Source organism: Pygoscelis adeliae, unplaced genomic scaffold (assembly GCF_000699105.1).
Source record: "Pygoscelis adeliae isolate BGI_AS28 unplaced genomic scaffold, ASM69910v1 Scaffold166, whole genome shotgun sequence".
Lineage (NCBI taxonomy): Eukaryota > Metazoa > Chordata > Aves > Sphenisciformes > Spheniscidae > Pygoscelis > Pygoscelis adeliae.
Window position 1 is genome coordinate 4,099,618 of NW_008825156.1, and position 18,051 is coordinate 4,117,668.

Consider the following 18,051-nt stretch of genomic DNA (forward strand, 5'->3'; position numbering starts at 1 on the left):
AAAGCTGGCTGTTTGAAACAATGTGCTTTAGATTATCTGTTTTGTTTGTTTTCTAGACAGAATTCATCTATGTCCAAGCAACAAATAAACCAAAGACCTTCAAGCATGGTCAGTGAAACGTCCACTGCAGTAACTACATCTGCTGTTGATACAAAACCTGGCTCTAAGGTAAAGGAAAAAGGCTATTGTTTTAGCTTGATGATTAGAACTTCACTCACTTTAAATCCAGTACTCTTTTAATGCTGATTTTAATAGGGCCATGGGTTTAGCCTAGAAGTCTAATAACTTACCTCAAAGAAGAGGTAATATCTTCTACCGAAGCAAAAACCTTTTTACAGCATAGGAGCACATGACACATGGAAGTGTTGAATGATAATTTGAAAAATAGTGATTATTGTGACATGTAAAGTTTGAGAGGCTTCTTAAGAACAGTAGTAAGTATATGTAATAGTAGTATTCCAGCAAGTCTTTTGATAGTCCAGTGTGTATGGCAAAAAGTGCTGCAGAATACCAGGAATTATAATTTGCAGTTTGTACTTTTCCATGAAACTTTACTTGCGTTCCTCCTCTTAGTAACAACTTAGATCCTTTTCTGCCATCACTGTAGTGCACAAACAGTGCAGACACCAAGTTTACACACAGAATGTTTAATAATAGAAAAATCCATTATTTGGCATTGACAAAGGGCCTGTATTTATTATTGCACAAAATATAATAAAGCGCTGTACTTAAAGTGTCACCAACTATTTTAATGCTTCTTTGACCTTACAGTAAATTACAGTACAGTGAGAATGGGAGGGGGCTGGATAGAAAGAACCAAAAAAATACTGGAAGAATTAGCAGAGATAAGATAGATTTCTGAACTTTGTTTGCAGTTTTTAAATTTCTCAGTTTTTTTTTTTTAAATAGAAAAGTTTGAAGTCTGTTAAGTAATTGAGTTGAAGAAAGGACTTTGCCAAATTGGTTGCAAAGACATTTTTGTTCAGTTGGGATCATTTAAAATCTTCTTCTAATGTTTTGAATTGCTTGGGTGGATATTGGAGAAGATGAAAACAATTTCATGAAACGCTAAAAAAAAATTTAAAAAAATATTTTTTTAGATCCAAAGTGTCTAGATTATTGGACCAACACAAAGATTGTCATGTGTCAAATCTCAAGAATATGTTTATCTTTAAAGTGCTAGAAAAAGTTATCGCTGAAAACAGTAAACTTAGTAGGTTACCTGAATTACTCGATACATTTCTTTTTGATATTCTAACAGTTGAACTTACCAAAGTACTTGGGCATTCGTATTTACTGTATTTATCTTCCTTATTCTGATTTTTTTTTTTTTTTAAGCCAGCATTAGAGAAGGCTCATTTTTTTCACTCTTAAAACCAGCAAACTTAATGTAGACCCGATACTCTGCTTTGAGCTGGGGATTTTTCCAGTGACGCAGTTGGCTTTCACTTACCCAGGATCACACTTCTGCCAAAAAGTGTGCATCCTCTGTCACCTGCTTCTGCTGCTTCCCTTTGTCACGTATTTGCACTGATCTAATCAGGCTTTGCAAAACAGTGGGATCAAAAATGGTGACTGGATACAACTTGCAGGGTCACCCACATGCTAGAAGCTAGTTCACTGGAGACATCAGAACCGGACAGCTACAGGTGAGGGTAATGCTCTTACCATCACAGCTTAGAGAATATCCAGAATCACCTCCCAAAACTTCAGTTGGTCTGGTTTTGATTTCTGCTTCTATTTTGTTTGCAGTCCAGTATAAGTGTGGCCGTGCGTGCTTCTGGCAGGCTCCCAAGTGTGGCATCTTTTTTAATACATGGCAGCTTTAGACTTTGAATAGAGCTCTCGTAGAGGGCTTGCCTGTACTTTTCTTCTCCACCAAGTTTGTTTATATAAGATCCATCCTGCTGCAGGCCCTCAATAAATAACTTTACTAAAGTTTTGATTAAGACAGAGAACCAATGTCTTTCTTATATATGCTTTGTTTCATCATTGCCTGTGTTTCCAGGCTTGAAATCACTCCTCTTGTTTTGTAGAGTCAGAAGGAGATCTATTAAATTCCTTTACAGCCTAACACAAAATTAATTCAAGTGAACTAGCAATGAGGACAAAGGCTGTAAAGTGTGTCCTCCATTTTGAGGTTGACTTTTGGCACGTTGAGAGTAGATTTTAAGATACTTTCATCTGTTTCTAACTGTTTTCTTCCGTGAATCCCATAATCATTCTTTCAGAGAGTGAGTTCCCAGACGCAGACTTGAGACACAATCATGAAGCCAGAGACACGTTCTGTTTGTCATGGCAAAGGTCTCTAGGTACCCATAGCAAATTACTGTCTTTTATGAAATGCTTTCATAATTTTGTCCTGCAAATGCCATCACAGAACTATGTAGGTATAGTGTTGGAATCCTGACCAAATTCAAACTGATTTTTATATAGAGCTATGCACATATTACTAGATCAGAAAGTGCAGGAACAGGTACATGGCTTTCCACTTGGTTCTTCTGCAGAAAGTTGACAGCTAAGAATTGCTACATTTGGGGTGGAGGGGGAAGGTAAGCTGCCAACTGTACAGCAGATTTGTCATTCTCAGTTCAAGATGAAAGAGATGAAGACTTCTGGCTTGCTTGTTGCAGTGTTCAAGTCTGAACTTGGACTGAATAAAACTTCTGAAATAAAAAGTGATTGTTTGGAAACAATTATTTGTACAACAATGTCAGTTGTACAGTGTACAACAAGAGGAGCATGTTGGAAAGAAGAAAAAAGCCAAAATGAGGCTTATACTTATCAAATGTCATTATGTTTTATTGATGTGCATATAAATATATAAGGCTTCATTTTGTAAGACACCTGAGATGGGCAGTTTTGCAGAAATGCACATAGATTCTTGGGGTGGGCCCCACCATTTTTCATGCTGGCACTGTCTGAATAAGTTGTCTGAAGAATTTAGACCAATGCAGTCTGTCCTTCCTTTTGAAATTTGAGGGGCGTGGAGTTGAGGGAATAAAAAGCAAAAGGGCATGCTGATAAACCACAGTCGTTCTCTGTCCCAAAGATCTGCTTGTTCACAGCCAATTCAGTTACATCATTAACCATATTAAAAGCCATTTATATTGATTACAAATGAAGGATATGGAGGAATAAAGATCTCTTTCAGTTTGAGAGTAAGGTACACTTGGAATTTAGTCTGTTAAAGCATCTGATGGTGTGAATGGAAGCTTGTAAATGTTACTGTGCTACACAGTACTTTGGCCAAGTCAAAAGTGTAAAGGATAGTAGTGTAATGTGTCTGTTATTGTCTACGTTTTGAGAGTGTGTTTTTGATGGATTCTGTGCAAGAGAAGTAATTGAATTGTTGATGACACTGATAGTTGCTGGTATTTTTCCAAGATGAACTGGTGAGGATTACAAGTAAATAAACAATGCGTCTAGCAGTTGAGAGTAACAGGCAATGGTGACAGGTATGTGATGGTGCCAGCTCTGTGGGACTGTGTGGAGCTGGAGTGTAGAACACAGGGATTAGTTCAGGGCCACTGTAGATGAATGCCCAATATTAAAAGCAGGAATTTCTGAGAGTTTCAGTTTTTCCTATCTGAAGAATAAGGATTTTGTCTAATTTACTTAGAGATACTGGAAGGATTCATGAGTTCATTTGTTAGTGAAACATTGAGATTTTTTGAACGGAGGAGTTTGACTTAAACAGGTGGGGTTTTGGTGGGCTTTTTTTTAATGCCCTGTAGGTTGAAAGTTAAGTTATATGTTCTCTTACGTGTATATATATATGCATATTTTTACCAAGATACAGTCTTACTTTTTGCTGTTTAGAAAATCTGTTCCAAATGAAAGGCTGGGGTTTTTTTTGTTTTTTTTTTTTGACTGTCCAGTTTTAGGAAAAAAATAAATTACATTTTAAAAATAAGTTGTAACTTTCCTCGTCAGCTAGAGGCTACTGTAAGGAAGAAGATGACACGGTGATGAAAAGGGATTTGAAAATTTTGCCTCTTGACATTTTGGTTTTTTTGCAAAAACTTATGAGTCATTCACAAACAAGCCAGCATAACAAATGTACTGAAGTCAAAAGTGACTTCTTTGTCTTCAGTGACACAGTCAGCTGCTCTGACCTGTATTTTTCAACACACGACAATGATATCAGAATATTTTAAGTTAGGAAAAGGCTACTGCAGTACAGACAAACAGTTTTAAAAATATACCTTTTCTTTTAAACTAACTTTTTATTCTAGCCAGTGAAAGCAAAGCCTGACATTCTGTATCTGTTATGCTTTGTTTTATTCCAGAGCAGAATGAGATGATTAATACTACAGTTGATATGAAAATTTTAATTACATAAAGCACCATAAAATTTTTTGTTGTTGTTTGTAGTATGGGTATTGTATTGATAGAGAATACACAGCCTTAGGAAAACTGTCCCCCCTCCCATGTAATAGAAATTGTTTGGTCTTTTGACCAAGTCCAAGGACGACTTCTCTACATAGTGGTCTGCATTTTTTTTTTAAATTAAATAAGGTCAGAGAATCAAAGTGCTTGATCACTGACAGGGGATCTGATGAAACAATCAAATTTAAACCCTGCTGTCAGGCTAGATCAGCTATACTTTAACTGTTCCACCCTCCCTAGGATAAATATGAGAGAGAAAAATTAGGAAACTCAGGTTCTGTGCATTTGGTAAACTGATTTCTGTTCAGGTGCAAAGCATAGATTTTTCAGAGCCTTAAACAGTTTGGGCCTCATTATTTTTCATCACCCTTGTAATGTAGCTGTTGCATCTAACATTTGGCAACAGTTTTTTAAAATCTTGACTGAATTGATTACTTCTCATTTTTTTAAGAGAAAATATATATAGCTTGGCCTGATCATCATACGATCATCCAGAGCTTGACTCTCCTCATGATACATCTTTGTGTTTGTTTAAAGTGATATTTGGACACAGGTTCACAAGTTATCTCTTGAAATATTTTCAATAGGAAACACAAAATGCCTAACATCTTATTTCTTCCTTCCTTTAGTCTCAGACTTGCTGCTTGTAGGTCTGTGAGTGAGTACTGAGAGAGATTTTGTGGTTGTAATTGACACGCTATGTTTGCACAAAGCAAGTGTTCCGCAGCCTGTTAGCTGCGTGCCTTAGCACAGGTATGGCAGAGAAATGGGCTGGGAGATCTCGGTGATAGCATCCTGACCTGGCTTTACTGTGAACTGGTTATTGCCAGCTGAATGGCAGGGGCATCTGCTCAGAAACCTGTTGCTGTTTACAACCTGGCCTGTTAGGTTTGTACTAGCCCTGGACAGCTGGGCTGCTCAGGTGATCTCCTGTGCTGCCCTGGGCCGCAGGTAAATCTTGTGCAGACTCTCACTGAGGTGTCGGGTGAGGTGTCACTCCTAGGGAAAAGCCTACACTTGACATTCTGCCTGTCTCCTAAGTGTCAGGGCGTTTCACAGAAGTGACTGTGACATGCAGCTCACCTGACTTCTCAGCAGAGCTGAAAGGAGCATGCTGCTCCCTGGTAAATGGACCTCAGGGAAACTACCTAGTAAAATCTGCCCTTTGATATCTCCTTATGAGTGTTAAATCTGTATTGCTGTTTTACATGCTATAGCACCAAAGAAAAAGTGGATTTTTTTTTTCTTACTGATTATTGCTATTATCTTAATCCTGCATTAAGATGTGTGCTTATGTCTTCTGAAATGTGTGAAATTTAGTGCAGGTTGGTAAAGCCTGGCCTCAAAATTAACAGAATCCATTTAATGTTATCATATAGTGCTAGAATATTTTATTATTATATATGCTGTCTTCTAGTCCAGATGTTGCCTGACTGGCAGAAGCAGTACGCTGAGATATTTTTGTGATATCATCCCTTGCATATGACAAATGTGCTCGTTTCCAGAGCTGCTGTTTGTCTGCAGCTGATGGAGCATCAGTACCCTGACCAGCTGAGAGGAGAGATTCAAACAAAGGAGACATTGTAGGAAGGAGGGAGAGCATGAATCTGGACAGCTCTTTCCTTGGAGAAGTCAGAAGCAACTGTAAGGGTGGTTTGTGCACCTCAGATTCCTAAAGCAATTGCAGTAGCAAACTGTGCTGAGACTGGAAAAGAACTGGATGAATAATCTGCCTGAGATTCTCGCTGTCTTTTTCACAGACTGATAGGCTTTCCTTGTTTGTTTTTGAAATAGTTTTGCCCATGTGAGTCAATACTGAGGTTGCGGTAAAACACAAACCATTACCTAGACCTTGTGATTTCCACTTAACTGCTGTCTAGGTCTCTTAGAAGCGTCACTCTGTCTTCTCCTTTTGTTTGCAGAGTCAAAGTCCAAGCATTTTATTAAGCTATCAATGTTGTTTGAATTTAAACAGGAAAGAAAACAAAAAACAACCCAAAAAAAACCCCCAAACAACAAACAGGAAGAGTAGGATTCATGCGCACAAAGTGCTGTACTTGTAAGACTTGTACCATGTTGCAGAGAGGGACTTGCATGCAGCTCTTGCAATGCACTTCCTAAGCACGCTAAAACTTCAGCAGTTCTGCCTTTCAGACTTCAGTCACCAGTGCTGCTGCTGTTCAGCTGGGAGTTGGCGGACCGTCCTGGCACTGATACGTTGATGAAAGTGGGAGATTGACTTTACTATGTTGTAAATATCATTGTTTGTTTACTTGCCCTTGAACATGCTATAAACGCTTTGTTACTGTGTAATGAAGTATGAATTATTGCAGTGAGGTTATATGTAATATGAAATGACTCTCAGTACAGTTTAAAAACCACTGCTACATTATACTTCTTTACAGGTTGTGAAGGCTGGAAATAAAGTTCATAGCTTTGGAAAGAGGGAACAAGCTATCAGGAGGAATCCCAATGTTCCTGTTATAGTAAGAGGCTGGCTACACAAACAGGTATGCGTGTAATCATCTGTTTCTGTTCATATACTTCAATACAATCATTAACTAAAAGTAAGTGCCTTCCAAGGAACTGAAAAAACAGAAGCTCAAACGTTGGTGATGCAGGGCAGTGTTGGGTACTCCCACAAGCTTCCGTAATAAGGGGCTTGTGTTCAGCAAGTGTGAAAACCAAGTTTTACGTACAGCTTTGATTCAGAAGTGGAAACAACAATAAATGGACATTGCCATCATGGTTAAAAGTTAAGGCTATAACTTTGTTGTCTAAATCTGGTTATTTTCCCTGTTTTATCCTGCTGGCTTACTGCCATGCTGATCTCAGTCTCCCTCAGAATGCGCTATAAACCCAAGGTTGGCTGTGAAGGCCTTATTCCATCTGCTTGCTTATACCCTGATCAAAGGCTTAATTCCAACCCATATGCCTTTTGTTCTCCAGAAGCAGGAGGGAGAAAATGAAGGGAAACAGGGACCCGTTCACCACGCATTGCTGACACCAAGACCAGTGTCCAAGCAAAGGCTGAATTATAGGATTTCATCCAACAAACAGAATTTTACAGCTGCTGCATCTTGAACTCTCAAGCTGACAGAAGCACATCCTTGCGTGCAAAAAGTAAATAAAGCTGTTTGTTGTATGAGAATACTTCCCTGCTTCTAACCTGGCAGTCAGCGTCCATCAGATTATCACCAGAGATCCAGCAGCTAGGTTTAGGGATGAGTAGAAGGCTGAAATCTAAGGCTTACAATTATGATTCTACATAGACAGGAAAGTGAAATTGCTGACAGCCATCCACTTCCTTCTGCATGGAGAGCTGTATTCTGCTATCAACTCTGTTCGCATTCACTACCCAAGTCCATTAGTTTTCAGGACAGAATCAGAACTCAGACACAGTATGTGTTGACAGCATTGTAGCATGAAAAAGGAAAGGGAAGAAAGTCCTTGCATACTTAATATGGCTGCAGAAAGAAGGGAAATACTATATACAACATTCCTCTAGCTATTTCGTTCTGTCCCCTTTCCTCTACTTGCAAGCACTTAAAGCCTGAAGATGCTTTCTATGCTGCTGATCTCATCAAAGCCTACCTCAGCTGAATAAGTTGTATTTGCTTAGGTTACAGTCTGGCAATTTTACAAGCTTCTAAAATTAATTTCAGTGTAAATACTACTCATTTTCACAAGGTGATATATATAGAGAGAGATATATAGGTCTCCACAGGCATGTTATATTATACTTCATTAAAATTTGCACATTATGCACCCTGTTTTATTTCCTAAGGAATATTTGATTAAATTACATTTTAGGCATGGGTAACATATGGGAGATTGACTGTAGAATTATAGGGGATCATTGTCTGAAATGTGAGGTCATACTCCACAGCTGTGTGGTGATTTTCATCTTGGTCTACAGGCAATCCTTGTTGGAATTTGTGCCATCCAAATGCATGCTTTGTTTCTTTATTGCAGGATAAATCTGTCTAGATAAAATATGCATTGGTTGTGTATAAGGTTAATCTGAATGCTGTTTGGGATGCAAGTTTAATTACTTAATGAAAATTAGAAGTATGAATATTCTACTCTGAGTATTTCATAGCTGGATGTTTTGCCTCTTATCTTTCTTAGTGCATAATATTTTGCTAAAATATAAACCACTTGTTTTTGCAATTAATACCACATTTAGGTAAACTTCTGGTAAACTACTCACTGGTACAGCATAGTATGATAAGCTGTTAACTTCCCTTAAATGAAAAGCGTATCACATTTCTTGCATTTCAGGATAGCTCTGGAATGCGATTATGGAAAAGACGATGGTTTGTGCTTGCTGATTATTGTTTGTTTTACTACAAAGGTGAGTAGATACTAGCTCTTTTGAGTTAGTCTGTAACAGTTCACCTGTTCAAATACATTGCGAGCATAAACTAATGGAAGTCTTCAGATATAGTTAGGTACTCTGAGAAGATGCATAGTGAAACAATTACTTATCCATATGTCTTTAATGTGCAGCAAACTTCAGGCCAGAGTTGGGGAACAAGGGGGTGCTGTATGGTCTTTTGTCACATAACTTATCTTTGATATATGCCAAGGTTTACGTTACAAAACATTTGGCAGCAATACCAGTTTAAGACTTACCCCATCTCTGGTCTGCGTTGTGTTACCTACTTGCTTGCACTTGGGCAGCTGATTTTTTGAGAATGCACTATGGCCAGATCAGGGCATTGATTCAACTTTAATCCAAGGGATGATGTAAGAGCGAGAACTAACCAAAACAGGTTAGATGTGATCTTGGCCTGAACTAGGAATAATGGTATTGCATAAAGTTTTTTTGAAGTTTTGAATATCGTGTAGTGTGTTACAATTTTTGGAAAGCCTTATAGAATATGAAACTCAAACTTATATTTCTAGGCACTGCATTTCTGCTGCTGATCACTTTACAGCCAGCAATAATAGAGGTTTCCTAATTATAGCAATTAGCCTAGATCTAGAATGCTAAATGGAAGGTCCATCATGTTATGCAGCCTGTCAGAGTTCATTTGTCACAATAATCTTTATTCTCAAACTGTATTCTTCTGTCTCAACCTAAAAAATCAAACCCCCCTCCAAAAAAAACCCCTCAACAAAAGACCAAACTGATCTTTTTAAAAAAAAAATCAGTCTTGTTTCTTTAAAACATTTTTCTCCATGTATTCTTGGTGTTGAGTCATAAGAAAATTCAGGTCAGAAGGGACTTCAGGAAGTGTCTAGTCCAACTGTCTGGTGAAAGCAGGGTCAGGACAAGTCAGCCCAGGTTGCTCAGGGCTTAATCCAGTCAGGCGTTGAAAACCTCCAAGAATGTAGATGGCACAACCTCCCTGGTCGGCCTGTTCCACTGCTGCTCTGTCCTCATGGGGAAAATTCTCTTCCTTATATCCAGTCTGAACCACTCTTCTTTCTACTTAATGCCTGTTGTCTGTGTGTCCATAAAGGAGAATGTATTGTTACCCCATTGAAAAGTGCAGTGAATTAGATTCTATTTTTTTTATTCAACAGACAGCAGAGAAGAATCTGTTTTGGGTAGCATACCATTGCCTAGTTATGTAATATCTCCAGTTGGACCTGAAGATCGCATAAATCGCAGATTTTCTTTTAAGGTACAGTTACAAAGTTTATTAGCTAATCGTACTTTAAAATGTTTATTTGGATTAGAAAAGATGCTGTTGTAAACAGAAACATAATCTGCTTTCCTATTTTTTTTTTTAAAGTAGACAGGCTTATTGACTGTCTGTTCAAATGTAACATAGCACTTTTTTGTTGCTTATGAATTGACATTCATATGTCTGTTACTATGTGTCTTCAGAGCTTAATAATATGTCTGTGAGTAAAGATCCTGTTTCTAAAATTAGAAATTAGTATTGATAAGTTGTTCCAGTACTGTTTACAAAATGAAAGAAATGTTGTTTTTTCTTTATAGAGTGCTTGATCTCATAGTGGACTGATGGTCTTTTGGTTTTGTTGTGTTCTTTTTTAAACAAAATAATCGGCTTAGTTCTCGCAGTTCGAAAATGACAACACTGTAGCTTTCGATGTATAATTTCCTCATTTCAAGGGGAAAAAGGGTAACCAATTTTTTTCTCCTTTTTATTGGGGGAGCAATAGTCATCCTAAGAGACATGGAGTTTTTTAAAGAAAAAACACTCTTGTTTTGATATAGTTTGGGGGTTGGGTTTGTGTTTTTTCTTCTAAAAAAAAAAAAAGAATTGTATAATTTACAGTTCTATTCTTTGTTATAAAAAACTATGAAAATGAAATAAAACATATATTCCTTCTTGATAGTGGAGAAACCTGACTCCAATTGATTGTCTGAGCTGCAGCACTAAGGCAGAGTTTTGGAAACTTCAGTGTATTGTTGCAGATTTAAATTCTACCGATACTTGGAGCAGAACCTGTTTTTCTATCAAGCAAATGAGCTATGTACTTTAAAAAAAAAATTAGAAATCAGGTTTTGATCAGGTATACTTCAGGAGATCTAGAAGGAAACTTTCTGTTTAAATCTTTTCTGTGCTGAAATTACAAAGAACATGTGCTCAGCTTAGACTTTCTTTTGCATTTTGATTTTTGGGTTGTTTTAAAATTGTAGACTGCCTTTTGTTGCTTTCGGTTCTGTTTTCAAGTGGATAATGGTTTGAAATTTATTAAACAAATATTAACTTGGGAAATTTGTTCAAAAAAAGACCCAGTGCACTTTGTGGAAATGTTTATTGTACTTTTTCAAATGCATTGAACATGAGATAGCAGGACAAGCTACAAAGGAACCTTTGTTTAAGAAAAACATTCCACTCCAATATTTAATGAGTGTAATTCATCAAGCCCTCCTCTTCTAGAGCCTTTTCCTAGGAAGAAGCACATACTGAAAGAGGAGGACCCAGTGTACTTCTAGGCTTCTGCTTTTCTTGAATAACTATTAGTGCAGACTGGGGAAGGAGGTAAAGAAAGTAGCGATAGTACCTAGTTGCTTTAGAGTTTTAAAAAAAAAAAATCTGCTTTTTATTTTATTGAAAGGATGTTTGTAAATGTTAATCGAATGTATATTAGGATTATTAACCAGTTTAACACTATCAGTGATAAGGGGAGAAAAAAACCTGTATGTGTGTGTATATATCTGTATATGTACACACACACACGCCTAGTTTCCAAGCAGTACGTTCTATAGGCAAGCTCTCAAGTCACCACTGCCAAGCTGTGCTTCTCCCTTCCTGCGGAGTAGAATCCATGGCTGTGATCACGGTTAAACATTTTCAGAAACAATTGCAGACTCCCCCTGTTCCTTTTAGGATATCATTGCTATATGAGCTCTATCAAGTCTTTAATCTGAGTCTTTTTCTGGAAACACAGCATGAGCCAGTAACCTGAGACTTTCAACATAGGGTCATTACTAAAAAGTTGATATAGAAATAGGGAGTTGATAGCAAAAGAAACTTTATGCTAGAAATCTATATTAAAAATCCACAATATACATTTCATATATTAGTTTGTTGGGCCAATCTTAACTCTGCTCTAGGTGTTTGATGATTGACTGCAGACTTGATGCTGCAGTTCATTTTATTTAGAACGAACTCCTAGGGCAGTAGGAGGATTTTGTAAGATTCCTGTCGCATGGACCCCATCCAACACTGACGTTCAGTGGTCATGGAGTTGGCTGTGGGAGCACGGCAGCAGGAGCACGGCTGTACTGGCCTTCCATCCCTCCCCAGCCATTACCTTTATCTAATCTCTTCAGTACACTTCGATATCCAGAGCGTAGATGGACATTCTGTCTCACGACGTAGTGCAGCCAGAAATAGAAAACACAAGCAGATTAAGCCCAAAATAAAGATAGAACTTTTTCACATTTAAGTCCTGAATGAGTGGGAGAATGTGCCATGTCACTTTTTATATTTGGCCTGTCATTTATTCGGGTTGTTGTAAATCTTCTCTTACAATAGAGGTATTTGTTCTCATTTTAAATGGCTGGTTTAAGTAACAATGAGTTTTTGAAGCCAAGGAAGCAGTTAAACTGCAAAAAATTTCAACATTTTGGTTTGTAAAACTAAAGGAAGGAAATTTACTTAGCAAATGCATGGATGCTTTTTGCATATAATTCAGTTAGAAGAAGGTTATTAAAATACATGCTCACTAAGATATATGTTAAAGCCTGCTAACTGTTAAAATGTACACCGTAGGAGTTCTCAAAATTGTTTTCCTTTCATCATCTCCTAAGGCCCAGCTTTAAGCTTTTGTGTCTCTTCGTGTTTAACAGTTACAGGCCTGCAGAATGGCATACAGGCTGTTCAAATGCAATCAAAAACTACTTTTGAAGTGTAGCAGTATGTATGTTAAATGATTTTGTTTAGAAACTCTGCTTTTAAGTATTTATCTTGATGAATTTTTCACATTGTTTATTTGTCCCAAACAAAAAGCTGTGACTAGCTGTAAGCTACTGTCATTAAGCTGTGTGACAGCCTTTTAGAACTCAGCATCCTTACTGCATATTTAGTTCAGAGGCTAACATCTTAAAGATATTTAATTAATCTAGTCGCTATATTTTTTAATACAGTAATTTTTTGCTGATACAAATGTGAGGGAGCACAAATCCAATGTATAGATTTTAATGTGAAAAAATTTGCACAACATTAATATATAGCCAGAAAGACTCCCTGTGATTAATAGAGAATTGACTGTACTTTTTAGTAATACAACCATTTTAAACATGAGTAGTATCAATTTATGAAGGTTAATGTCATCGCAGTCTCTTTAGAAGCCTCATTGTCCTCAATCATGAGAACTATTTTTAATTGGTCTTATATGTGTTAAAATATATGAGAGAATACTGAATGTAAACTCATTTATATGAATCTGACAGTAATACAAATCAAGAAACTTGGAAGGACTACCAGTGTTTGCTGTAAAGAAAAAAACAAAACTTCATGCAAAGACAATGTATACAAGTAGATGTTTGTATTTAGGTGCATGTCTTGCTACCAAATAAAGTCATTGAAGGATGCTCTCATGTTCCTGTAAGAGGTAGGAAGTAACGTTGGAGATACAAATTACTCCTCCTTATTTTGACACTACCTCTTAAATCTTTTCAGAGATAGACCCTTTCAGCGTGACGGCATTCAGAGCCTAGGAAGCCAGGCCAAATAATTACTTCCAGAAGATGCTACTGCAGCTTGTTTTTAAATATCTTTTCATTATTGACACTCTAAGACTTACTAATGGAAGTATCTGTTCATTGCTTAGAGCTCCTGGGATCAGGGCAAACTTCTGATCTGTTTCTTTGATCTCACTGGTTTTCCTAAAAAATTTTGACACAGTTTGTTCCTTTATGTTCACTGGATCCTTGTTGCTTCCTTAGGCTCCCATATTGCTTATAAAGCTTCTCTGGCTCTGGGGAGTCAGGTGAAGAAATGCCAAGGGCTACAAACTTGAGAGGTGCCATTTTAGAACTTGGAAAAGGGAAGGTTTTAGCTTCCAGAAGTTCTGAAAAAGATCAGTATTATTTGAGGGTGAAAGATTGAGTTAGATTGTAGTTTGCTGTTGTTGTGTTTATAGTGAAGGCTCAGAGTATTATTTCAATTTTTGCTCATAAATGTTTCATAAATATCGAACTTCAGGAGAAGGGAGAATTTCCTGTGGTTTTTAGCTTATTGAGAGGACTAACTTGGAAAGATTACAATTATTAGAAAACTGTTCCCCTCCCCATCCCTCTGTCCTATGAACTGTGGCTTTTTCTCTCCTAGGAATTCAGAATTATTGGAGATGAACATAACAGCTCTAGGCATCAGTTACTTTGAGTATAGTCTTTTGCTAAGTATTTTCTGTGGAAACATGAATCTTTTCATGATTTTAACTTGTTTAACTTTTTGTCCTTGTCTTGTCCTATTGATATGCCCTTGGGGTTTACTGTCCATTTCTCCTTCTGTGCCTTATGGGAGAGAGACTGCTTTTCTTCTCAATCTATCCACATTAAGGCATCTGAATGCATGAATAGGTACCAATATTATTTTTTCCCTGTTGTGTGTATGGTGTACGTGTGCACATGTGCTGTGTTTTAGGCTTTTTAGTTTGCTGTAGTTATCCTAATAGCTATTGCTTTAAAAAAGAAAAAAAAAGAAAAGAACTTCTAGCTTCTATGTCTGCTAGCAGTGACAGCTACAGGACATTGGCACAAAGTGGCTTTCTTGCATATAAAACACGCTACTAATAAATAACTGGAATATATTTGAATGTTCCTTTAACCAGTTTTATATATTACGAACTTCAGAATGTTGTGTTTGTTGATAATAACACACCATCTCCATTATCCCTTCTGAAGCTATGAATGTGTATGGCTGTGATAGCTTCAGTCTCTCAAGGGAGAATGGTACAACATACTTTGCATTTTTATACCGTCTTCACCTACAGCTGGTTAGGCAATGCTTTCAGCTGTGTTCATCATGCACCGCTGAAAGAGAACCTAAAAGGCAAACAGGTTATGTTTGATCAAGACATACAGGTCAATTAAGACAGATAGCTGTTAAATCCATTTATTGAAGTTGTACGCAGTCTCCGCAGTTAGTTACCCAAGGTTCTGGTTTTTTTCAGCAAGTATATAACCATGAATAGTAGGGTCCTACTGTGTCATCTGCAGCGGGGCATACATAGTCTGCTTTTCTGCAGGAGTCGCTTCATTTCTGAATTCTAGCATCTTCTTCTATGGGCTCAGTGTGGTCTGTGAAGGAACCCTGTAGTCATAAGGTCTAGCGTTAAAATCACTGATTTCCTTTACATCTGGAGCTCCCAATTTTTCCACTGTTCTTACACTGGATGCTAACCATAAATTGCAATGAATTAAATGCTTCTAAATCATATTTGCTTTGACCATTTGTAACGGTCTCAAAAGGGGGGGGGGGGGAGACCCCAATAACAACACAGAAAACCCAAAGAGCTCAGCCAGGCAAACATGAAAGAAATGCTTTGATTCCTAAATACCCAATTGATCAGAGCTACCGTTTCATGTAAGTAAGTCCTTTTTTCCTGTGTTAAGGTAGGCAGCTAATGGTGGAGAGGGAGAAACCACCTTGTATTCCCTTATTGGCCAACACAGTTGGGAAGCAGAGACTCTTTCTAGCAGGAGAGAGTCTTGGACTCTTCTCTGTGTCACCCTTTTCTCCTCTTCCTTCTCCTCCTCCTCCTTTTTCTAGCTGGCTGTTGTGCTGCGGTTTCATCCTTTCCACCACGGGTGTGATGGCAGGCCAGGGACTGACCCATGTGAAGACTGTGTTACCACAGTTTTCAAAACAAACTGAGGCTTCCTTGCTTGAGGCGTATAAGCGAAAGGCCACGTTTCACACGTTTATAAGAACAGGCTGCAATAGAAAGGGAGTAAATTTTCCACAAAACTTAAAGCAATGTAATAGCAAGCAAATATTTTGTTCTTTGGAGTTGTTGATACGAGTCTCTAAGATTATGGTCATTTGGGAAATTCAGGGTAAACAACTGAAATTATAACGTTTAGGGAGGGCTGCACCGGATAAATAGCCCGGGTTTTGTCAAAACTATTGCTGTGTTTCTGAAGCCATCTGTGATTGTAGAGTGTTTTTTTTTTAATTTGGAATAATGAAAGGGAGAGGATTTCGTCAAAATAAAAAGACCAGTCATTTAGGAAAGATTTATGAAATATGTTTAACCTTTAAAAGAAGATGTAGCCAAATTAAAAGTTGAGATAGTTTTTTTTCCTTTTAAAAAAAACCTCTCAGCAGTGTTTCATGCCATTAGCTGTTGTTTGTGGTAGCAGGTTTAGTTTTATAAAAAGCAGTTTAAATTACTTATTTTGTTTTAAATCATTACAAGAGCTTGCAAGCTGAATATACCGTCTTCAGTTTTTTGGAAAGTAAAGGAGATTAATCTCTCCCCTACTAATCTGAAGCACATCTGTAAAGTAACTTCGAGGAAATATAGTCAAGCATTTCAGGACTGATATGACTTAGTAATATCTATACTATCTCTACTATCGCTTATACAAATGTGGATGAGATTTGATTAAATTCAACAAGCCTAGAGTTACAAAGACATTCCATATTGAATACATTTGAATATTGAATATATTTATAGAGGAATTTCCAAATACCTCTAGTTTGCAGTGGAATTTCATGGAGTATTTTGCTGTGCAGAGATACTTGTCTGTGTTAATTCCGTCAGTATTACTAACTTTATCAGTAAGTCTTGTGATTTAGCAGCTAATATAGAGGTTCAAGTGCACACTTTAACCAAAAGATATTAACATGTACTATAATCAGTTCTTAAATAAGCAGTTTAATTGCTTGAATTGTAAGATTTTTGTCTGTGTGTTGTCTGAATAAATTGCTTTATTAAATGAGCTGGGAAAATTGGCTTCCTTATGCATGTCTCAGTGAGAATTTCTTTAATTTGTTTTGTATGGTATTTATGGCAAATAAAATGTATAAATTTCCTACTATGAAAAACAGAAGCGCTGCACTTTTAGCTTAGTAGTGTGATAAAGAAGTAGAGGAATTTCAGTAAAAATCAGAACGCCATTTGAGTTTGCTGAACTATAGCCTGTTGTGGCAGTGTAATAATTTTACCCAAAATTCAAGAAACAGTCAAAGAATCTGGAAAGTTTTGTTTTGTTTTGTTTTTTTAAAGATACCAGAAAAAGTTACAGTAGATTTTTCTGAGGGAGAAAACAAAAGGGCTGTCTGACTTTTTTTTTTTTCTTCCCCCCCCCTTCTTACAGGCTGTTCATACAGGAATGCGGGCATATATTTATAATAAGAATTCTGTTATTGGCTCTCAGGCAGAGCATTCAGGGATGCGGACATACTACTTCAGTGCAGATACCCAAGAGGATATGAATGGCTGGATCCGGGCTATGAATCAAGCTGCTCTTATGCAGACACGCTCTTCACTGAAGAGGCAAGTTCAATACAGATACTGTTAGCTTTTAAAAAAAAATTTAATATATTTTTTATATATATATATTAAAAAAATCATTTTGGTGATGGTTTCTGAAAGTGATATTTGTAAATGTGTGCATGAAACTCATTCCCATTTTAAAGAAATAATTCTTTTTAATTTACATTCTGTTGCAAATCGGTTAACTAACATTAATTAAGAAAACCTGGTACTCAGTATTTGTGTCTACACGCAAATTGTGTGCCCACATTTAGCGATATGGATTAATTTCTGTACATATATAATTTTTTTAGGGAATTTCAGTTAAAAAGTTACAGTTTTTGTGAGCAAATTCATATACCTGCAACAGCCAATTGCCAGCCTTGAGGAAAAATAAGTAAAAGGGAAAAGACAGAAGACTAACAAGTTGTTTCAAATGAGTGTTTAGAACTAGGATTAAAATGCTGTTAAGAGGGAAAAGGATGTTAAAGATGTGTAAATCATAAGTGCATAGAGTTATGGATATTAACTAATTTATGCAGGTATTAACTGCTTATTTTTTTACTTACTTTGGTGGCATTTAGTACTTGTAAGAGTGTTTTTATGGTTTTCTTGGTGTAGAGAAAAAGCACTATTACAAAAGGAGGATGTCCTTTGTCCCATTGTTCTTAATTAGTGCTAGAGGCAAACGAATTCAGCTGTGCCTTCCTGTGCTTCCAGTTTTTCCCTCTTCTTAAAATT

General features: G+C 37.0%; 1 protein-coding gene across 1 annotated transcript in view; it reads left to right on the forward strand.

Annotated features, from left to right (window-relative positions):
• Positions 1 to 18,051, forward strand: part of PLEKHA7 (pleckstrin homology domain containing, family A member 7) — a 79,247-nt gene that overhangs the window by 21,880 nt on the left and 39,316 nt on the right. Inside the window, exons 3-7 of the mRNA XM_009328614.1 lie at positions 57 to 168; positions 6,798 to 6,902; positions 8,677 to 8,749; positions 9,928 to 10,028; positions 17,213 to 17,331. Of these exons, the coding sequence (XP_009326889.1) occupies positions 57 to 168; positions 6,798 to 6,902; positions 8,677 to 8,749; positions 9,928 to 10,028; positions 17,213 to 17,331 (510 nt within the window). The remainder of the gene's footprint in view (positions 1 to 56; positions 169 to 6,797; positions 6,903 to 8,676; positions 8,750 to 9,927; positions 10,029 to 17,212; positions 17,332 to 18,051) is intronic.